Raw genomic sequence first — 15134 nt, 5'->3', positions numbered from 1 at the left:
TCTCTCTCTTCTCTCTCTCTCGGAATCACTCAGCTAAAACATCCTGCCCCCTCCACCAGTGTATACACCATGGTACAAGTGTGTCACATTTTCCAATACCTCTAGAAGGAGAAAGAGAGAGAGAGAGAGAGAGAGAGAGAGAGAGAGAGAGAGAGAGAGAGAGGGAGGGAGAGAGAGAGAGAGGGAGAGAGAGATGGGGAGAGAGAAAGAGAGAGGGAGAGAGAGAGAGGGGGAGAGAGAGGGAGGGGAAGAGGGAGGGAGGGAAAGAGAGAGATGGAGAGAGAGAGGGAGGGATAGAGAGAGAAAGAGAGGGAGAGAGAGAGAGATTGCTCAAGATGTTTATCCTATAAAAAGGAAAGAAGGTTTGATCTCCTAGGTAACGGGTGACTGCCCGCAGCAGAGTGATTACCGCGTTAGGAAACATCCTGCCCACTGGCGACTACTGATGACATCATGCCTCTGTGATGTATTTATACTGCTGTAACGACTGACAGCTCTGGCTCCCTGGAAAGGGTCAACAATAACTTACCCACTCTTAAGAGTCATTAACTCACCGTGTGTGTGTGTGTGTGTGTGTGTGTGTGTTAATGTGTGTGTGTGCGTGTTAATGTGTGTGTGTGTGTGTGTGTGTGTGTGTGTGTGTGTGTGTGTGTGTGTGTGTGTGCGCGCGTATGCATGCCCATGTGGTTGCATGCGCAGGTGTTTCATATATTAATGTGTGTGTGTGCGCGCAGCAACTCTGGGATGAGGTCGTAAGACTGGGGGGGGGGGGTTATAAGACCTTCATGTTCCAGCCCTCCCATCCCTGAAACCAGTCTGTGTTCCAGCCCTCCATATCCCTGAAACCAGTCTGTGTTCCAGCCCTCCCATCCCTGAAACCAGTCTGTGTTCCAGCCCTCCCATCCCTGAACCAGTCTGTGTTCCAGCCCTCCCATCCCTGAAACCAGTCTGTGTTCCAGCCCTCCCATCCCTGAAACCAGTCTGTGTCCAGCCCTCCCATCCCTCTGAAACCAGTCTGTGTTCCAGCCCTCCCATCCCTGAAACCAGTCTGTGTTCCAGCCCTCCCATCCCTGAAACCAGTCCTGTGTTCCAGCCCTCCCATCCCTGAAACCAGTCTGTGTTCCAGCCCTCCCATCCCTGAAACCAGTCTGTGGTCCAGCCCTCCCATCCCTCTGAAACCAGTCTGTGTTCCAGCCCTCCCATCCCTGAAACCAGTCTGTGTTCCAGCCCTCCCATCCCTGAAACCAGTCTGTGGTCCAGCCCTCCCATCCCTCTGAAACCAGTCTGTGTTCCAGCCCTCCCATCCCTGAAACCAGTCTGTGTTCCAGCCCTCCCATCCCTGAAACCAGTCTGTGTTCCAGACATTCCATCCGTCTGTGTTTCAGGCCTTCCTCTGTGACCTCTCCCTCCCTCTTATGGTAACACTCTGAGAGGCCTGCACTCTGCGCCCGTAAACACCAGAGCTGGGTTTCACCTCATGCTTCACTGGTCGTTATGGAGGTGCACTTCCCCTCCGAACCGCAGAGATTTACTGTATGTACACAGACCCGGGGCTCAGAGGAATGCACCTCACTGAGGTTATAGACCCTCTCTCCCTCTGCTCGACGTGGCTCCGTACAAGCCAGATCTGTCCCTGTTCTACATGGCCCCATACCAGCCAGATCTGTCCTTGTTCTACATGGCCCCATACCAGCCAGATCTGTCCCTGTTCTAAATGGCCGCATACCAGCCAGATCTCTCTGCTCTACATGGCCCTATCCGCTTGTTAAGTCTGACGTCAAAAGTGACGTTTAACTATTTCCGGGTCTAAACCAGAAATTCTCCGCACCAGAGTACCTCTGAACTACAGCGGTAGAATGACAGTTTAATCGTTTTTTAGACTCGGATCTATTCATTCAACAAGGGACACAGCACTTTCCCGTTTTCTCCATATTGTCAGGGTATTTGAGCCTCGGAAAAGCGCTGTATAAATATAATTAATTATTATTATTATTTCTCCATTCCGAAGACAGCGCCTCAGCCAACGTTGGACCCGGAAACACGTCACGACTTAACAAGCGGATACCAGCCAGATCTCTCTGCTCTACACAGCCCTATACCAGCCAGATCTCTCTGCTCTACACAGCCCTATACTAGCCAGATCTGTCCCTGTTCTACAAGGCCCCATACCAGCCAGATCTCTCTCTGGCCCTCTCTCTGGCCCTATACCAGACAGATCTGTCCCTGTTCTACACAGCCCTATACCAGACAGATCTGTCCCTGTTCTACACAGCCCTATACCAGCCAGATCCCTTTATAAAGGAGATCACTGTCTCTACCGCCACATCACACCCGGCTCCCTCCCCGTAACTGCTGGCCCTATGAGCCAGATCTCTCTCTACACTGCCCTGTCAACCGGACCGCTCCCTGCTCCACTCCTAAGCCTTGTCAGGCTTGAAGAGAGATGCTGGAGCTTGAGAGGAATGAGAAGGTTCATCTTGACAGACAAACTGTAAGCATACTTTCGAGCTGTACGGTCATTGCATGGTCCCGGCTTTGTGGTGTGTGTGTGTGTGTGTGTGTGTGTGTGTGTGTGTGTGTGTGTGCATGGTCGTGTGCGTGTGCTTGTGGAGAGGGCTGGATAGAAAACAGAGATTTCTGCCATATTGACTAGACTAGGATCTGTCGGCTAATGCCAGCGTAACCATCTGTGCTTCCTTTCACTAAGGCGATATCACAACTCCAGAAAGACATGCGACCACAGTCATTCAGAGTTCCCCCTCTCTTTTCTCCTCATCCCCCTTTTTACGTTCTTTAATTTAGCGGCCGCAGCAACCACACCCTCCTCAACCAGCCAAGCCACCTCTTATTATAGACCTCAGGAGAATACACACACACATACAGTACACACACACACACACACACACATACGCACACACACACATACAGTACACACACACACACACACACACATACGCATACACACACACACACATACACACATACACACATACACACATACACACACACACACATACACACACACACACACACACACACACACACACACACACACAGGGGAGAATTCCCAGTGTCTACATAAATATTTTTATAATCCTCCCCAAAACCCAGGGCGGCATCCTCGACACAGATGACGGGCGCGTTGGCACCCTCATTTTAAGAGCTTGTTGTTTATTTAGTTTAACAACCGTTCCTTTTCAAAATAAATGAAATACTTGTGAAGGATGTGGTCTAACACAGCTAAGGGTTACAGCTGTAGCCTTTCCCAGATAAACAGAAAACTGCCACATCAAATTCATATTTCACACTAGATTGACATGCTGTAATATTTCAGCACTTAGCATAAAAAAAAACACTTGCTTACAGTTGTTGCTTGGCTTTTACAAGCTTTTGATTTGGCCTGTTTAAGAGTGATTTGGCCTGTTTAAGAGTGATTTGGCTGTTTAAGAGTGATTTGGCCTGTTTAAGAGACTGTTAGGCATTATGGTCTTCTGCTAATGCAACCTTCCACTAGAACAACCAGCTCACAACACACAGTCTCAGGACAGAATGGATCATGTTGCATTTCACTGCACATACACAGACGCTCATCCTAACACACAACAGTAACACATATCCTACACACACACACACACACACACACACACACACACACACAAGTGCTCTCTTCTCCCTCTCCTCTCCTCTCCCTCTACTCTCCTCTCCTCTCCTCTCCTTTCCCACTCATCTCCTCTCCTCTCCTCTCCTCTCCTCTCCTCTCTCTATAGTATGGGCCACAGGGCAGAACTAGTCTCAGTGTTGTGTTTGTTTGTTTCCCCAACAGGGTGGTTGGTCACGGGGGCACCGGCCCACATCTGGCCCACATCTGGGCCCTCTCTCTGGGGTAATCTCTGCTCCATGCTGTCCTCCATGGTAGGCAAAGAGATTGGGCTTAACCACATGTCTGTCTCTCTGTCTCTCTCTGTGTCTCTCTCTCTTTCTCTCTGTCTCTCTCTCTCTCTCTCTCTCTCTCTCTCTCTCTCTCTCTCTCTGCTATAAGGGTACTGGAGACATATCACATGATGTTTCTATTGCAAGACCTCACTAACCCAGATAAAAGAGTGGTTATAAGTATACTGTCGGATAAATCACTTAATGTGTCTTGCTCCCTTTCTCTCTCTCTCTCTCTCTCTCTCTCTCTCTCTCTCTCTCTCTCTCTCTCTCTCTCTCTCTCTCTCTCTCTCTCTCTCTCTCTCTCTCTCTCTCTCGATCAGACCCTGTGATTAAATGCAATCCCAGGGGTAAATTATGTCAGCTTACTCCTTGAGTCAAAATGACCCCTTTGCTCAGAGAGAGAAGAGAGATGATAAAAAAGAAGAAAAAAAAGAAGACGCGCTGCTGGACGAAACATTCCTGCCTTGAGTGCGGACCGTCCGTCAGCTCAGCAGCGCCCAGGACGCCGCCCCTCACTGGACGCCCGCCGCGCGGGACATCTGGGCAGGGCCACTGCTGGACATTCAGGTGCCGTAAGCGTAAATGGGGGAGGGGGTTGCTAGCGGAGAACATTTTTGTCGAGTGGGGAGGGGGGGTGGGGGGGGATTGAGGTAATAGCGCTAAAAGGATGCCTATTGTAGCTGTGCTTCATCTATGATTATTATTATGATAGTATGATAATCATTAGGCTGATTTGGGGGGGGGGGGGGGGCTCTCAGGGCCTCTCTTGGTGCCCTAAGCACAGCGTGTGTGTGATGCGTGTGTACGTAGCGGAGGCCCTGCATCTGGGCCTCTAGAGCCTGGGACGTCGCCTGCTGCTCTGGACATCTGGGCCTCTTGACAAACACGCCAAACATGATGTTTCATTGTCATTCACAGCCAGGGGCCTCAGGAGTGTCCGTGACCTGGGACACGACCTTCCGGAGCTCCACAGCCAGGTGACTCTATTAGAGATTAAATAGAGGGGGGATGTGGGGGGAAACAAAAGACCATGGGCCGTTGTGGTCTGTAACTGCAAAGTTAAACCTCATGAGAACTCGTCGACTCCGGTGTCTACTGCCCGACAGCGTTAACCAGAACAGCGAGCGAGCATTCTTCCTCTCCTGTCGTTGTGGTATTATACTAAACACTAAACCGCAAACACTGTGCGTCAGAGTGGAAAAAGAAGGTAGGGAGGCATTATTGTAATTACCTGAAGGCAACAGTGGCTACCTGACCCGACTGTTACATTCCTGGGTCTTAGTTCACTCCCTGTCCAGCAGAGGTTGTAAACCATACACTCTCTGACACTAATCAGCTCCAGAACATTCTCTCTGTACAAACAAAGTGTGTGTGTGTGTGTGTGTGTGTGTGTGTGTGTGTGTGTGTGTGTGAGTGTGTGAGTGTGTGTGTGCCTGTGTGTGTATGAGAGTGCCCGCGTGTGCGTGTGTGTGTGTGTGTGTGTGTGTGTGTGTGAGTGAGAGGGGAGTGAGTTCAGTCCACCAGGGAGGGTGTTAAGAAGTGATCACATAAATCAATGGGAGGCAGAAAGAGTAGCAGAGTCAAGGACAGGCCGCGGGGAGCAGAGGTGTGATTGGCCTTCAACACTGCAGCTCTACTGTATCTACTGTATCTACTGTATCTACTGTGTGTGTGTACTGTGTGTGTGTGTACTGTGTGCGTGTGTGTGTGTGATAGAGAGAAAGACAGAGAAAGAGAGAGAGAGAGAGAACGAGAGAGAGAGAGAGAGAGAGAGAGAGAGAGAGAGAGAGAGAGAGAGAGAGAGAGAGAGAGAGAGAGTTTGTGTACACTGAGAAATACAACACTTGAGAAAGTGTTGAAATGTTTTTGTGTCTGGAGGGTGGGGGGGTTTAAACCCTGAGGGAGGGGGCAGAGTTGGGGGGGGCTGGAGAGACCAGAGAACACTGTTCGGGGGGTGAGCTGTGAGTACAGTTCAGAGATCAGTGTATGGCGGTAGGATGGAGAGGTGGTGGTGGTGGAGGTGGTGGTGGTGGTGGTGGTGGAGGGTGTCTTATAGCTTTGGTACTGGTGGAGTCGAGGGGGGTAGCAGGGTAGGGTGATTGATCTGGGGTAAGGTGGGGAGGCTGGGGTTGTTGTAAGCAGAACAGGGCTGGGGGGTGGGGTGGGTCTGTTGGACTATGAGGAGATAGAGTTTCTCTGCACAGCTGCTTTGGCCTGCAGACGGAGAGAAACATCTGTATTAACCTCAGTCCCAGGGGCGGTCCACTGAGTGGAGGAATGCAAGGAGGGAAGGAGTGTGTGTGTTTGTGTGTGTGCACGTGCATGTGCATATCAGTTTGTGTCTGTGTGCGCACACGTGCATGCGTATGTGTGTGTACACTTTGTATAGTGTGTGTGTGTGTGTGTGTGTGTGTGCGTGTGTGTCTGTGTGTGTGTGTGTGTGTGCGTGTGTGTGTGTGTGTGTGTCTGTGCTTAGAGAGAGAGATAGATAGAGATAGACAGATAAAATCAGAGAGGGAGTGTATATGTGTGTATGAGACACGAGAGGTTTTTCAACATTTCATCAACATCATATCATAATTGACCTTTCTATTCCCACCACATCTGACATCACCAGCCCTAACCACACGCTGATGTCAAAGCCACATGGCCTGGCACCATCCTCTGCACCTTCCTATGACTAACAACCCCCCCCCCCCCCCCCCACACACACACACACACACACACACACACACACCTCCCGGTGCCTACCACTGACCTGATGCTCAACTATCACACCAACTCAAAACAAAGGACTCTGCCGTGACTACAACATGACTTTACTATCATGACTCGGGGGGGTGGGGGGTGAGGGGAGGCGAGGGGAGGTGGGAGGAGGAGGCGTGATGCGAGTGCTTCCGAGCAGTCAGGCGTGAGATGCCAGAGTGTGTGACACAACACCTTTTGAATGCCAAACCAACCCTCTAATAAATCCAAACAAATTTGCCCAATTAGACCCTGTTGTTGTTTTTTGGTTTTTTTGTCTCCTTCTCCTCCCTTATTACCTGCCTGTTAAGACACTCCATAAAACACATCCATGGCTGCCAACTCTGTGCCATCTCCCCCGGGGGGAGGGGGGGCATGGCAGGGGGGCAGGTGGTGCCCTGTGGCGTCACCATGGATACGGATGTGATAATTACCTGGAGCTGTGGGTGACTCACCCATCCTCATCCCTCTTGTCTGCCTCTCGGTGACTAAAAGGCATCCTTAATTAAAGTCCACCCGTCCAAACCCACGTCTCCAGGCCAGGCATACATGAATCAGGATGAATGTGTTTTTATTAAAGGGTGGCTTGTCCGTTTTTTTGGTCCTAATCATTAAATGTGCTCAACACCTGTTATACATGGAGGGCTTTATTTGAAGAGCGTGGATATCGATGTATATTGTTGGAAACACGCTGTAGAATTCATACTGTATGCTCTGTGTTAGAGGGGGATGTATTTCAAACGTATTAAACCGTATCAGAACGTATACTTATAGTGAATAGCCTACTTGTAGTGATGTGTGTCTTGTACATGGATTTGCCCCTCGGTCTATTGTCCCACGCAGAAACAAAGAGAGAGAGAGAGGGAAGGAAACCGGAGCTACTCAAAACCTTTGTTTGTTTTTCATATCCAACTCCGTTTAGTGAACTGTTTCACACATCTGGTGCGGATTAATAGCACCCGAACATTTTGACAAGTAAACTCTTTTCTTATTTTTTTTTCTTAGAAAAAATAAATAAATAAAAAATAAGCTGACATTTGCTCATATGTGAATGTGTTCACGCCAAACTCGACGCTTTATTTTATGACGGCCCCCCTCTGAGTCTCCCGCCAGTGCAGCTGACTGGGACCAGCGCTATTACACACCCAGGGACCCATCAGCCTGGGTTTGGTTACTGAAATGCCAGAGTGAACAAGAACAGTTTCATATGTCTTCATCCACACACACACACACACACACACACACACACACACACACACATGCATGAGAGCACACAGACACATAAACACACATACACTCTCTCTCTCTCTTTCACTCCCTCAATCAACCCCCTCTGAAAACACACACACACACACACACACTCGCTCTCTCTCGCTCTCAAACGACCCCCTCCCAAAAAAAAAACGCACACACACACACACAGCACACACACAGACCCACGCCTCAGGCGAGGTTAATCCATGCAGGGTTGCATGAGAGAGATGAAGAAAGCCATGACTAATACACCTGATAACACATTACTGTAAGACCTTACACCCCAAGGTGGAAAACAGGCTGTAAAATACCACACGCACGTGAAGCCACTGTTCTCTGACGTGACAGAGTCAAATAGTCAAATAGCAGACGCACAAGTCACCACACTGCACTGTGGCGGGGGCATCCAAGGGGCATCCGAGTTTGCGTGTGTGTGCATGTGGGCGTGTGTGTGTGTGTGTGTGGGTGTGTGTGTGTGGGTGTGTGGGTGTGAGTGTGTGTGTGTGTGTGTGTGTGTGTGTAGTGTGCGTGTGCATGTGCGTGTGTGTGTGTGTGTGTGTGTGTGTGCGTGTGCGTGTGCGTGTGCGTGTGCGTGTGCGTGTGCGTGTGTGTGTGTGTGTGTGTGTGTGGGTGGGTGTGGGTGTGTGGGTCTGTCAGTGTTTGACTTCACAGCACCAGCCTAGCCCAACGAGGCAGCCCAGCGCTGTGGAAGCTGTGGTTTGTTGAAGGGGAAATGCCTTAATTCACTGTGGCTGAGGGCTAATGCGCTCGGGACCGCTGGGACCTTATCAGATAATTACCCAGAGGGGTGTGTGTGTGTGTGTGTGTGTGTGTGTGCGTGTATGTGTGTGTGCATGTGTGTCTGTGCGTGTGTGTCGGTGCATGCGTACGTGCGTGCGCGCATGTGTGTGTGTGTGTGTGTGTGTGAAAGGGGGGAGGCTGTCAATCATCCAAGCTATTACCATGAACAAGCAATGGGTGGCTAGCTTCAAGCACGATATTCCTATTAGAGTCTTCCTCTGTGTACCCCAATCTTTCACTCTCGATCTGCTCTGTTCCAATACAGTTCTCTGTCAGTGAGTAGCTCTGTAGACACCGTCGGAAGGTGCATGTGTGACGCTGTCCACACACGCCACCCTTGAGCAGTGCCACCTCATCTCCTGTCCACTACAAAACGAGGAGTAATGGCCGCCGCAGAGATCAGACAGCCTACATCCAATGTACCGAGTCAAGACAGCGAGGCGCAAAGAAGTTAAAGTCATACAAGCTATCCAGATCTCGTTAGGACGATCTTCCGAATGTCTAGTACACTAAGCTGATGGCACAGCTGTCCATTGAAATGTTCCATTGGCTCTCTGCTGGACTCCCTGCTGTGTGTGTCTGTGTGTGTGTGTGTGTGTGTGTGTTTGTGTGTGTGTGTGTGTGCGTGTGCGTGTGCGTGTGCATGTGCGTGTGCGTGTCAGTGTGCATGTGTGCGTATGTGTGTGTGTATGTGCGTGTTGCATGTTCTGCACACACCCTGGGATGGGGTGACCCATGTTGCGTGTAGCAGTGTACATTCTGCATGTATGCTGTAAGCCATTTACACAGCTGGGCTTTTAACTGAGGTGACTCAGACAGAGAGTGAACGTCCCTGGCCAAGGGGTCTGTCCCAAAGCCCACACCCACCCAGCAGTGGAAACCCCTGCCCTGAGAGCAATACAGCTCCAAACTGACAGCACAGCCTGATCTAGCTGCCCAGAGTGAAGTTCAATCACATGATATGGCACAAAAAAAAACTCCCTCTGGTGTTATAAACATAGACACTGGTTAATAATATTCTGTAATATTATGCCATTTAGCTGACACTTTTAACCAAAACAGTGCATACATGTTTCAGTATATATGGTCCCAGCAGGGGGAATCGAACCCACGACCTAAGCGTTGTTAGCCCCATGCTCTACCAACTGTGTAGACTGTACACCTAGGGGCCTAGCACCAGGAGGTACTGGAACAAGCCCTGGAGAAGAGAGGTGTGCAAGAAGAGACGCGTGTCTTCCAGAGGCGGGCCACAGACTTACCACAGAGACACAACAACAGCACAACATTACCTCCCACTCAGCATTTCTATCCAAAGGTCACGACCCTGCTCGTATTGTGTGTGAAGCAAATTACTGACTTAAAAGGGTAGACGTGCATAGCTAGCTATCATCATCACACGTCTTAAAGGGGAACCGCTACGCATTTGGGAAACGTGTCGATGTGGCTTAACCTCTCTGACTCAGTGGAGGGCTGTCTGTCAGACTGTGCAACTCAGTTCGGGAAGAGCGGAGCTAGAGCGAAAAACAAAAGCAAGGTCAAAGCTTGTGAACCCGCCGCGACCCAATATTATCCTATCAAATCCATATGCCATATCTTATAATCGATTGGGGTGTGTGATAGCACAGGTTTTTTTGGTTCAGTCGATTTGCTGTATTCTAGTGCTGCAGTGAGGGGGGGGGGTGTAACCATGTGACGTTGGTGTTGTTTTTGCTCTAGCTCCGCCCTCCCTGAGTGAAAGAGGTGCGCGTGTTGACGGATAGCCCTCCACGGAGACAGAGAGGTCAAGGCACATAGACAGATTTCCCAAATGTTCAGTTGTTGTTCCCCTTTAAGTCTAAAGCGCTCGCTGCTCCCCTCCCTGTACGCTTACAAACTGTTACGAGATGTCTGTCAGGAACCGACGTCATGCAGAACCACCAAACCTAATGTTTTCCCCCCTCTTTCTCTCTCTTTCTCCTCCCTCGCACTTTGAATGAACTATCAGTGAAATCAGATACACTGCTGTTGTCATAATATTTTAAAAAGCTAAAATGCCACCCCCGGCTTCCTTCAAAAGAAAAAGTACCAAAGCCACTTCTGAGGCAGTTAGTCTAACAGATGCACCTCGGACATGGCATTTATGGAAACTCACTTCTGAGAGTAAAACTGAATGATTCAATTAAAAGGCCATGTTGCTCTCTCATTTTCCCTGCAGAGATCTTGAAACCCACAATGGATGAAAACCCATCAGTATCTATGATTAACTCTCCCTCCCTCTCTCTCTCTCTCTCTCTCTCTCTCTCCTGCTCTCTCTCTCTCTCTCTTCCTCCCTCTCTCTCTCTCCCTCTCTCTCTCTCCCTTTCTCTTTCTCTCTCTCTCTCGCCCTCTCTCTCTCCCTCCCTCCCTCCCTCTCTCTCTCTCTCTCACTCTCTCACTCCCTCTATCGTTCTTTCATATCAGCATATCATCTGGTAGCATATCATCTGGTAGAATCAAGCCTGGTTCATATCTGATGGTATCACATGAGACTCAGCAAGAACCTTCACAAAGCAGCCCATTGATGGACAGAGCACCGGGCAGACGGCGGTAACATCACAAAGATGTCCACTTTACCCAAATGAGTGACACAGATAATTTGATATATGGTAACAGGAACACAACTGGCCATGTGGGACACTCAACCTGTGGGGAGGGGAAGCAGTAACCGCATTAACCCAGCTCCCCTTGCCCACCGGAGGCCTGGAGTGGAAGTGATTATTAACCAGAATGCCAACATGACTTATATTAAGGATTTCATTCGCGTCCCACAAGTCATAGAAAAACCATTGACCTCCAGCAGAAAAAGGGGTATTGATTACACAAGACGGATTCAGTTGAATGAAATTCCTGTTGCTGCCCTGAATCAAAATATTCTCGCTAGCTGATGTGAGCCATTCTTTCTTATGAGTGAATGTCAGCTTTATGCTTTACAGACTTTTATAAACCTGTTATGAAGCCCAAGTGAGAGAGATGCCTCCTGATGTTCTCTGTAACCCCCTCCTTGCCCGCTGCTGCTTCAGCCTGGTCTGGGAGAGGGAAGAGGCCCTTGACTTGACTTCGCCAGTCTCCGCGGTCAAATCCATCTGTGTCACAGCCTGTCCAAAATAGTCACAATGCAGCAGCTCCCACAGTAATTACACACTGCAGCTGAGGAGCCAGTGTCACCTCCCTCTCTACTGCCAAAACACTCCGACAATGATCTTTCCAAGGATTAATCGCAAACTATTTCCTCCCCAATGGAAGTCTCTCTTCTTTCACTGTTGTTTTGCGAACATTCGTCTTCGAACTGCGGGATTAAAAATGCGAACGTTTACATTCTCATGCCAAATCTAAGTATTGTTTAATCTTTCTGGAAAAAGGGTCTCCAACTACTCTGTTGAGCATAACTCACACCATTGCGGTGATTGTATAATTTGTTGACCAAATTGAATTATGATGGTGAGTTTAGCTATCAATCCCACATTGCTTTCTAATGTTGTGACTATGTGCACTAAAACCCTGGCTGTTGCTGACAGTGAGGACAATCCAGAGATCACTGTGGGATTTCAATAAGACAACCTGATTAGATAAGGAAGAGTGGTTATGAAACTTGTACACACAAAACCGACAGGCCACAACTGTGAGGTTGTGAACTGTTGAAGGATGAGTGCACAAGAGGGAACAGCAACACATGATGTAGAGCCTGTTTCTGGCAGTAACTGACCTTGCCAAAGTCTCAAGGTTAGGATCCCAAACTGTTTGATACAGACACTTTGGAATGTTATTCAGCCAGGAATGCAAAACCATGGAGACCAAAATGCACTTTGAACCTATTCTGTTGTTGACACTTGCTCATGCTCAAGATAACAAGGCTGACAATGTCTCCCTCTGTGAAAGTCCCATCCTCCACAGAGCCAGCACCTGAACATTAACACTGCACAAGAGTCACTACCTTTCTTCCGCTGTAGATTGAAGACCTAATCTCTTCAGGTTACATCTTAACTGTCCCTCCTAAAGACCTCCTGATCCCCACTACACCCCTGTAGTTTCTCTACTATACATTTTAACAAATAATAATAATTTAAAAAAGGAAGTAAGTTCTTCCTTAAAAAGTAAAAGTAAGTTATTCCTTGCATTGTAGCTGCCAATGGCCCCTGGTCATGGCATAGATTACTTTTTCTTATGATGACAGATGGAGAGATGTTTCACTTACTTAGACACATGTATTTGTTGTACTTTGGATAAAGACGTCTGCTAAATGCCAAAAATGTAAATGAAAGGTAATCTGTTTGACAGACAGAGACAAGCCACACACTGGAATGTGACTCAAATGGAACATCAGCTAAATTACAACACACTTTAGAGATAGACCACCTATCCTCCAGCTTAGGATATCTCTACAAGATTATTGGTTTTTTCACTCCGTTGTCTAAAGGCCCTGCAGCCTCAAGCACAGATGGATAGTTCAATCGAATCGAAGGATGATATGAAACAAAGTCCCTTAAATTATACCATTTGACAACATAATGTATATGAAATCTTAATGTATATGAGGGCATAAAAGTAATGAGATGCAACTTCACTCTAAATCAATATCACTGACAGTCCCCACATTAATTACTACTAGCTACATACAAATTACTACGTTACTTTAGATCTTTAGATTATGTTATAACACTTTGTTGAACTTGCAAAACTGGCAAATGGTTGAGATAAATGGGGGGGGGGGGGGTGCATGCATACACAGATGGGCACATGGACATACCTAAATTGACAAAGCTCATAACCATGTCTGCATCGTTGAGGAAGTTGTTGTCCTGCATGGTGGCAATCGGTGGCCCCTGGGTGGTGAAGACGGGCTTGTAGGGGTAGGAGTACCCGTCCTCGTCGCCCTCCGTGGACATGGCATTGTACAGGTCGAGCATGAACATGGGCGCCGCGTTGTGCTTCCCGTGGAGATGGGGCCGCGGCCGGTGGGGCAGCCCCAGGATCGAGAGGATCTCCCGCTGCATCTCCCGGCGTTCCTGACTCTTCAGACGGCGGTGGATGAAACTGGAGTGGACCTCGTTGTCCAGGGTGAAGTTCGTAAAGAGTGTGTCTGCCAGGACGCAGCAGTAGCCCCACACCAGGAACAAAGCAGGGGTACGTCTATCCAAAAATGAAACCATTTCTGATGCCGTGCGTAATTGCGCTAAGTGGTGCCCTTACAACCGAGACTTGGAATAAGGATATTGAACTTCAAAAACAGAGTCGTTCAATACCCAGATCAGTAACGGCCCCTCATGTCGAGGGATGAGTTCCCGATTTAAACATCAATTCAACCGTCAACGTTCAGTTTTTTTACTGTATTGTCTTTGTCTTGAAATCCGGTAGTGCACACGTTTTTAGTAAATATCCCGTCCCGTTCTCATCGAAGTATTCCGACCAATTGCGCCGCTGCGGCCACTGTCTCCCCGGGTCGTGCGTAAACGGTGAGGTGGACGAGACTTGTGGCAGCGAGAGCGATGCCCGAGTGGAGCTCCACGAACCAACTTTGAGGAGGCGCTCTATGCTGGGAGGAGCAGGGGAGAGAGAGAGAGGGCTAGAGCGCAGCGCAACAGTGTGTGTGTGTGTGTGTGTGTGTGTGTGTGTGTGTGTGTGTGTGTGTGTGTGTGTGTGTGAGAGAGAGACAGAGAGAGAGAGAGGGCTAGAGCGCAGCGCAACAGTGTGTGTGTGCGTGTGTGTGTGTGTGTGTGTGTGTGTGTGAGAGAGAGAGAGAGAGAGAGAGAGAGAGAGAGAGAGAGAGAGAGAGAGAGAGAGAGAGAGAGAGAGAGAGGATGCGATTAAAAAGAACAATATTTATCAAGGTGTCTCGGCATCGACTGAGGGCATGGATTCTTTCGCGACCGTAGCGCAGTAGGCTATGACCTGGGGGGGTAAAAAAGACCTGTTGGCGTCACAATCCGCGTACGCTCCGTTCTTTTGTTCATCGGAACAGGTAACACCCGGCGGCGCCTGGTCTGTCTCCGGGAGCAATTATTTGCGTCTAGGGAAATTGCATTGTGTGTGTGGGCGATGTTGGCAAATGCCTTATGGTGTATAGGCCTATCCTATTGATATAGCCAACTGTGGGAGATGTCTTAACCTGCAATGGATGATGTGCTGTCTGCAGCAGTAACATGCAGCCTTTCATCTAATTGCAGGTGTGCTCTTGAAGGACCAATGAGTGGATGCCCCCCCCCTCCTCCTTCCACTCCCCTGTCGCCCAAGTGTAAGGGCAGGAAGTCGGTAACGACAGCGGCCGGTGCTCAGATTCAGATATAGAGCAGGGACAGAGGGAGGGGTGCAGATGTTTGGCAGCTGTTTCACCCCCCCCCATCTGCCCCCCTGGCCCCAGCACCTCTTAAACACCACACTTTAATGGA

The 15134-nt window shown here is 49.1% G+C and overlaps 1 protein-coding gene across 1 annotated transcript in view; it reads right to left on the bottom strand.

The window, feature by feature from the left end:
* Positions 1 to 13964, bottom strand: part of bmp7b (bone morphogenetic protein 7b) — a gene marked incomplete at its 3' end in the record, with an annotated part of 49892 nt that extends 35928 nt beyond the window's left edge. Inside the window, exon 1 of the mRNA XM_080533299.1 lies at positions 13496 to 13964. Coding sequence (XP_080389425.1) covers positions 13496 to 13898 — 403 coding nt within the window. The 5' untranslated portion in view covers positions 13899 to 13964. The remainder of the gene's footprint in view (positions 1 to 13495) is intronic.
* Between the last annotated feature and the right edge of the window lie 1170 nt (positions 13965 to 15134).

Source organism: Nansenia antarctica, assembly GCF_963989245.1.
Source record: "Nansenia antarctica genome assembly, chromosome: 6".
Taxonomy (NCBI): domain Eukaryota; kingdom Metazoa; phylum Chordata; class Actinopteri; order Argentiniformes; family Microstomatidae; genus Nansenia; species Nansenia antarctica.
Note: the sequence above shows the minus strand (reverse complement) of the source record. Positions and strands in the feature narration are given on the sequence as shown.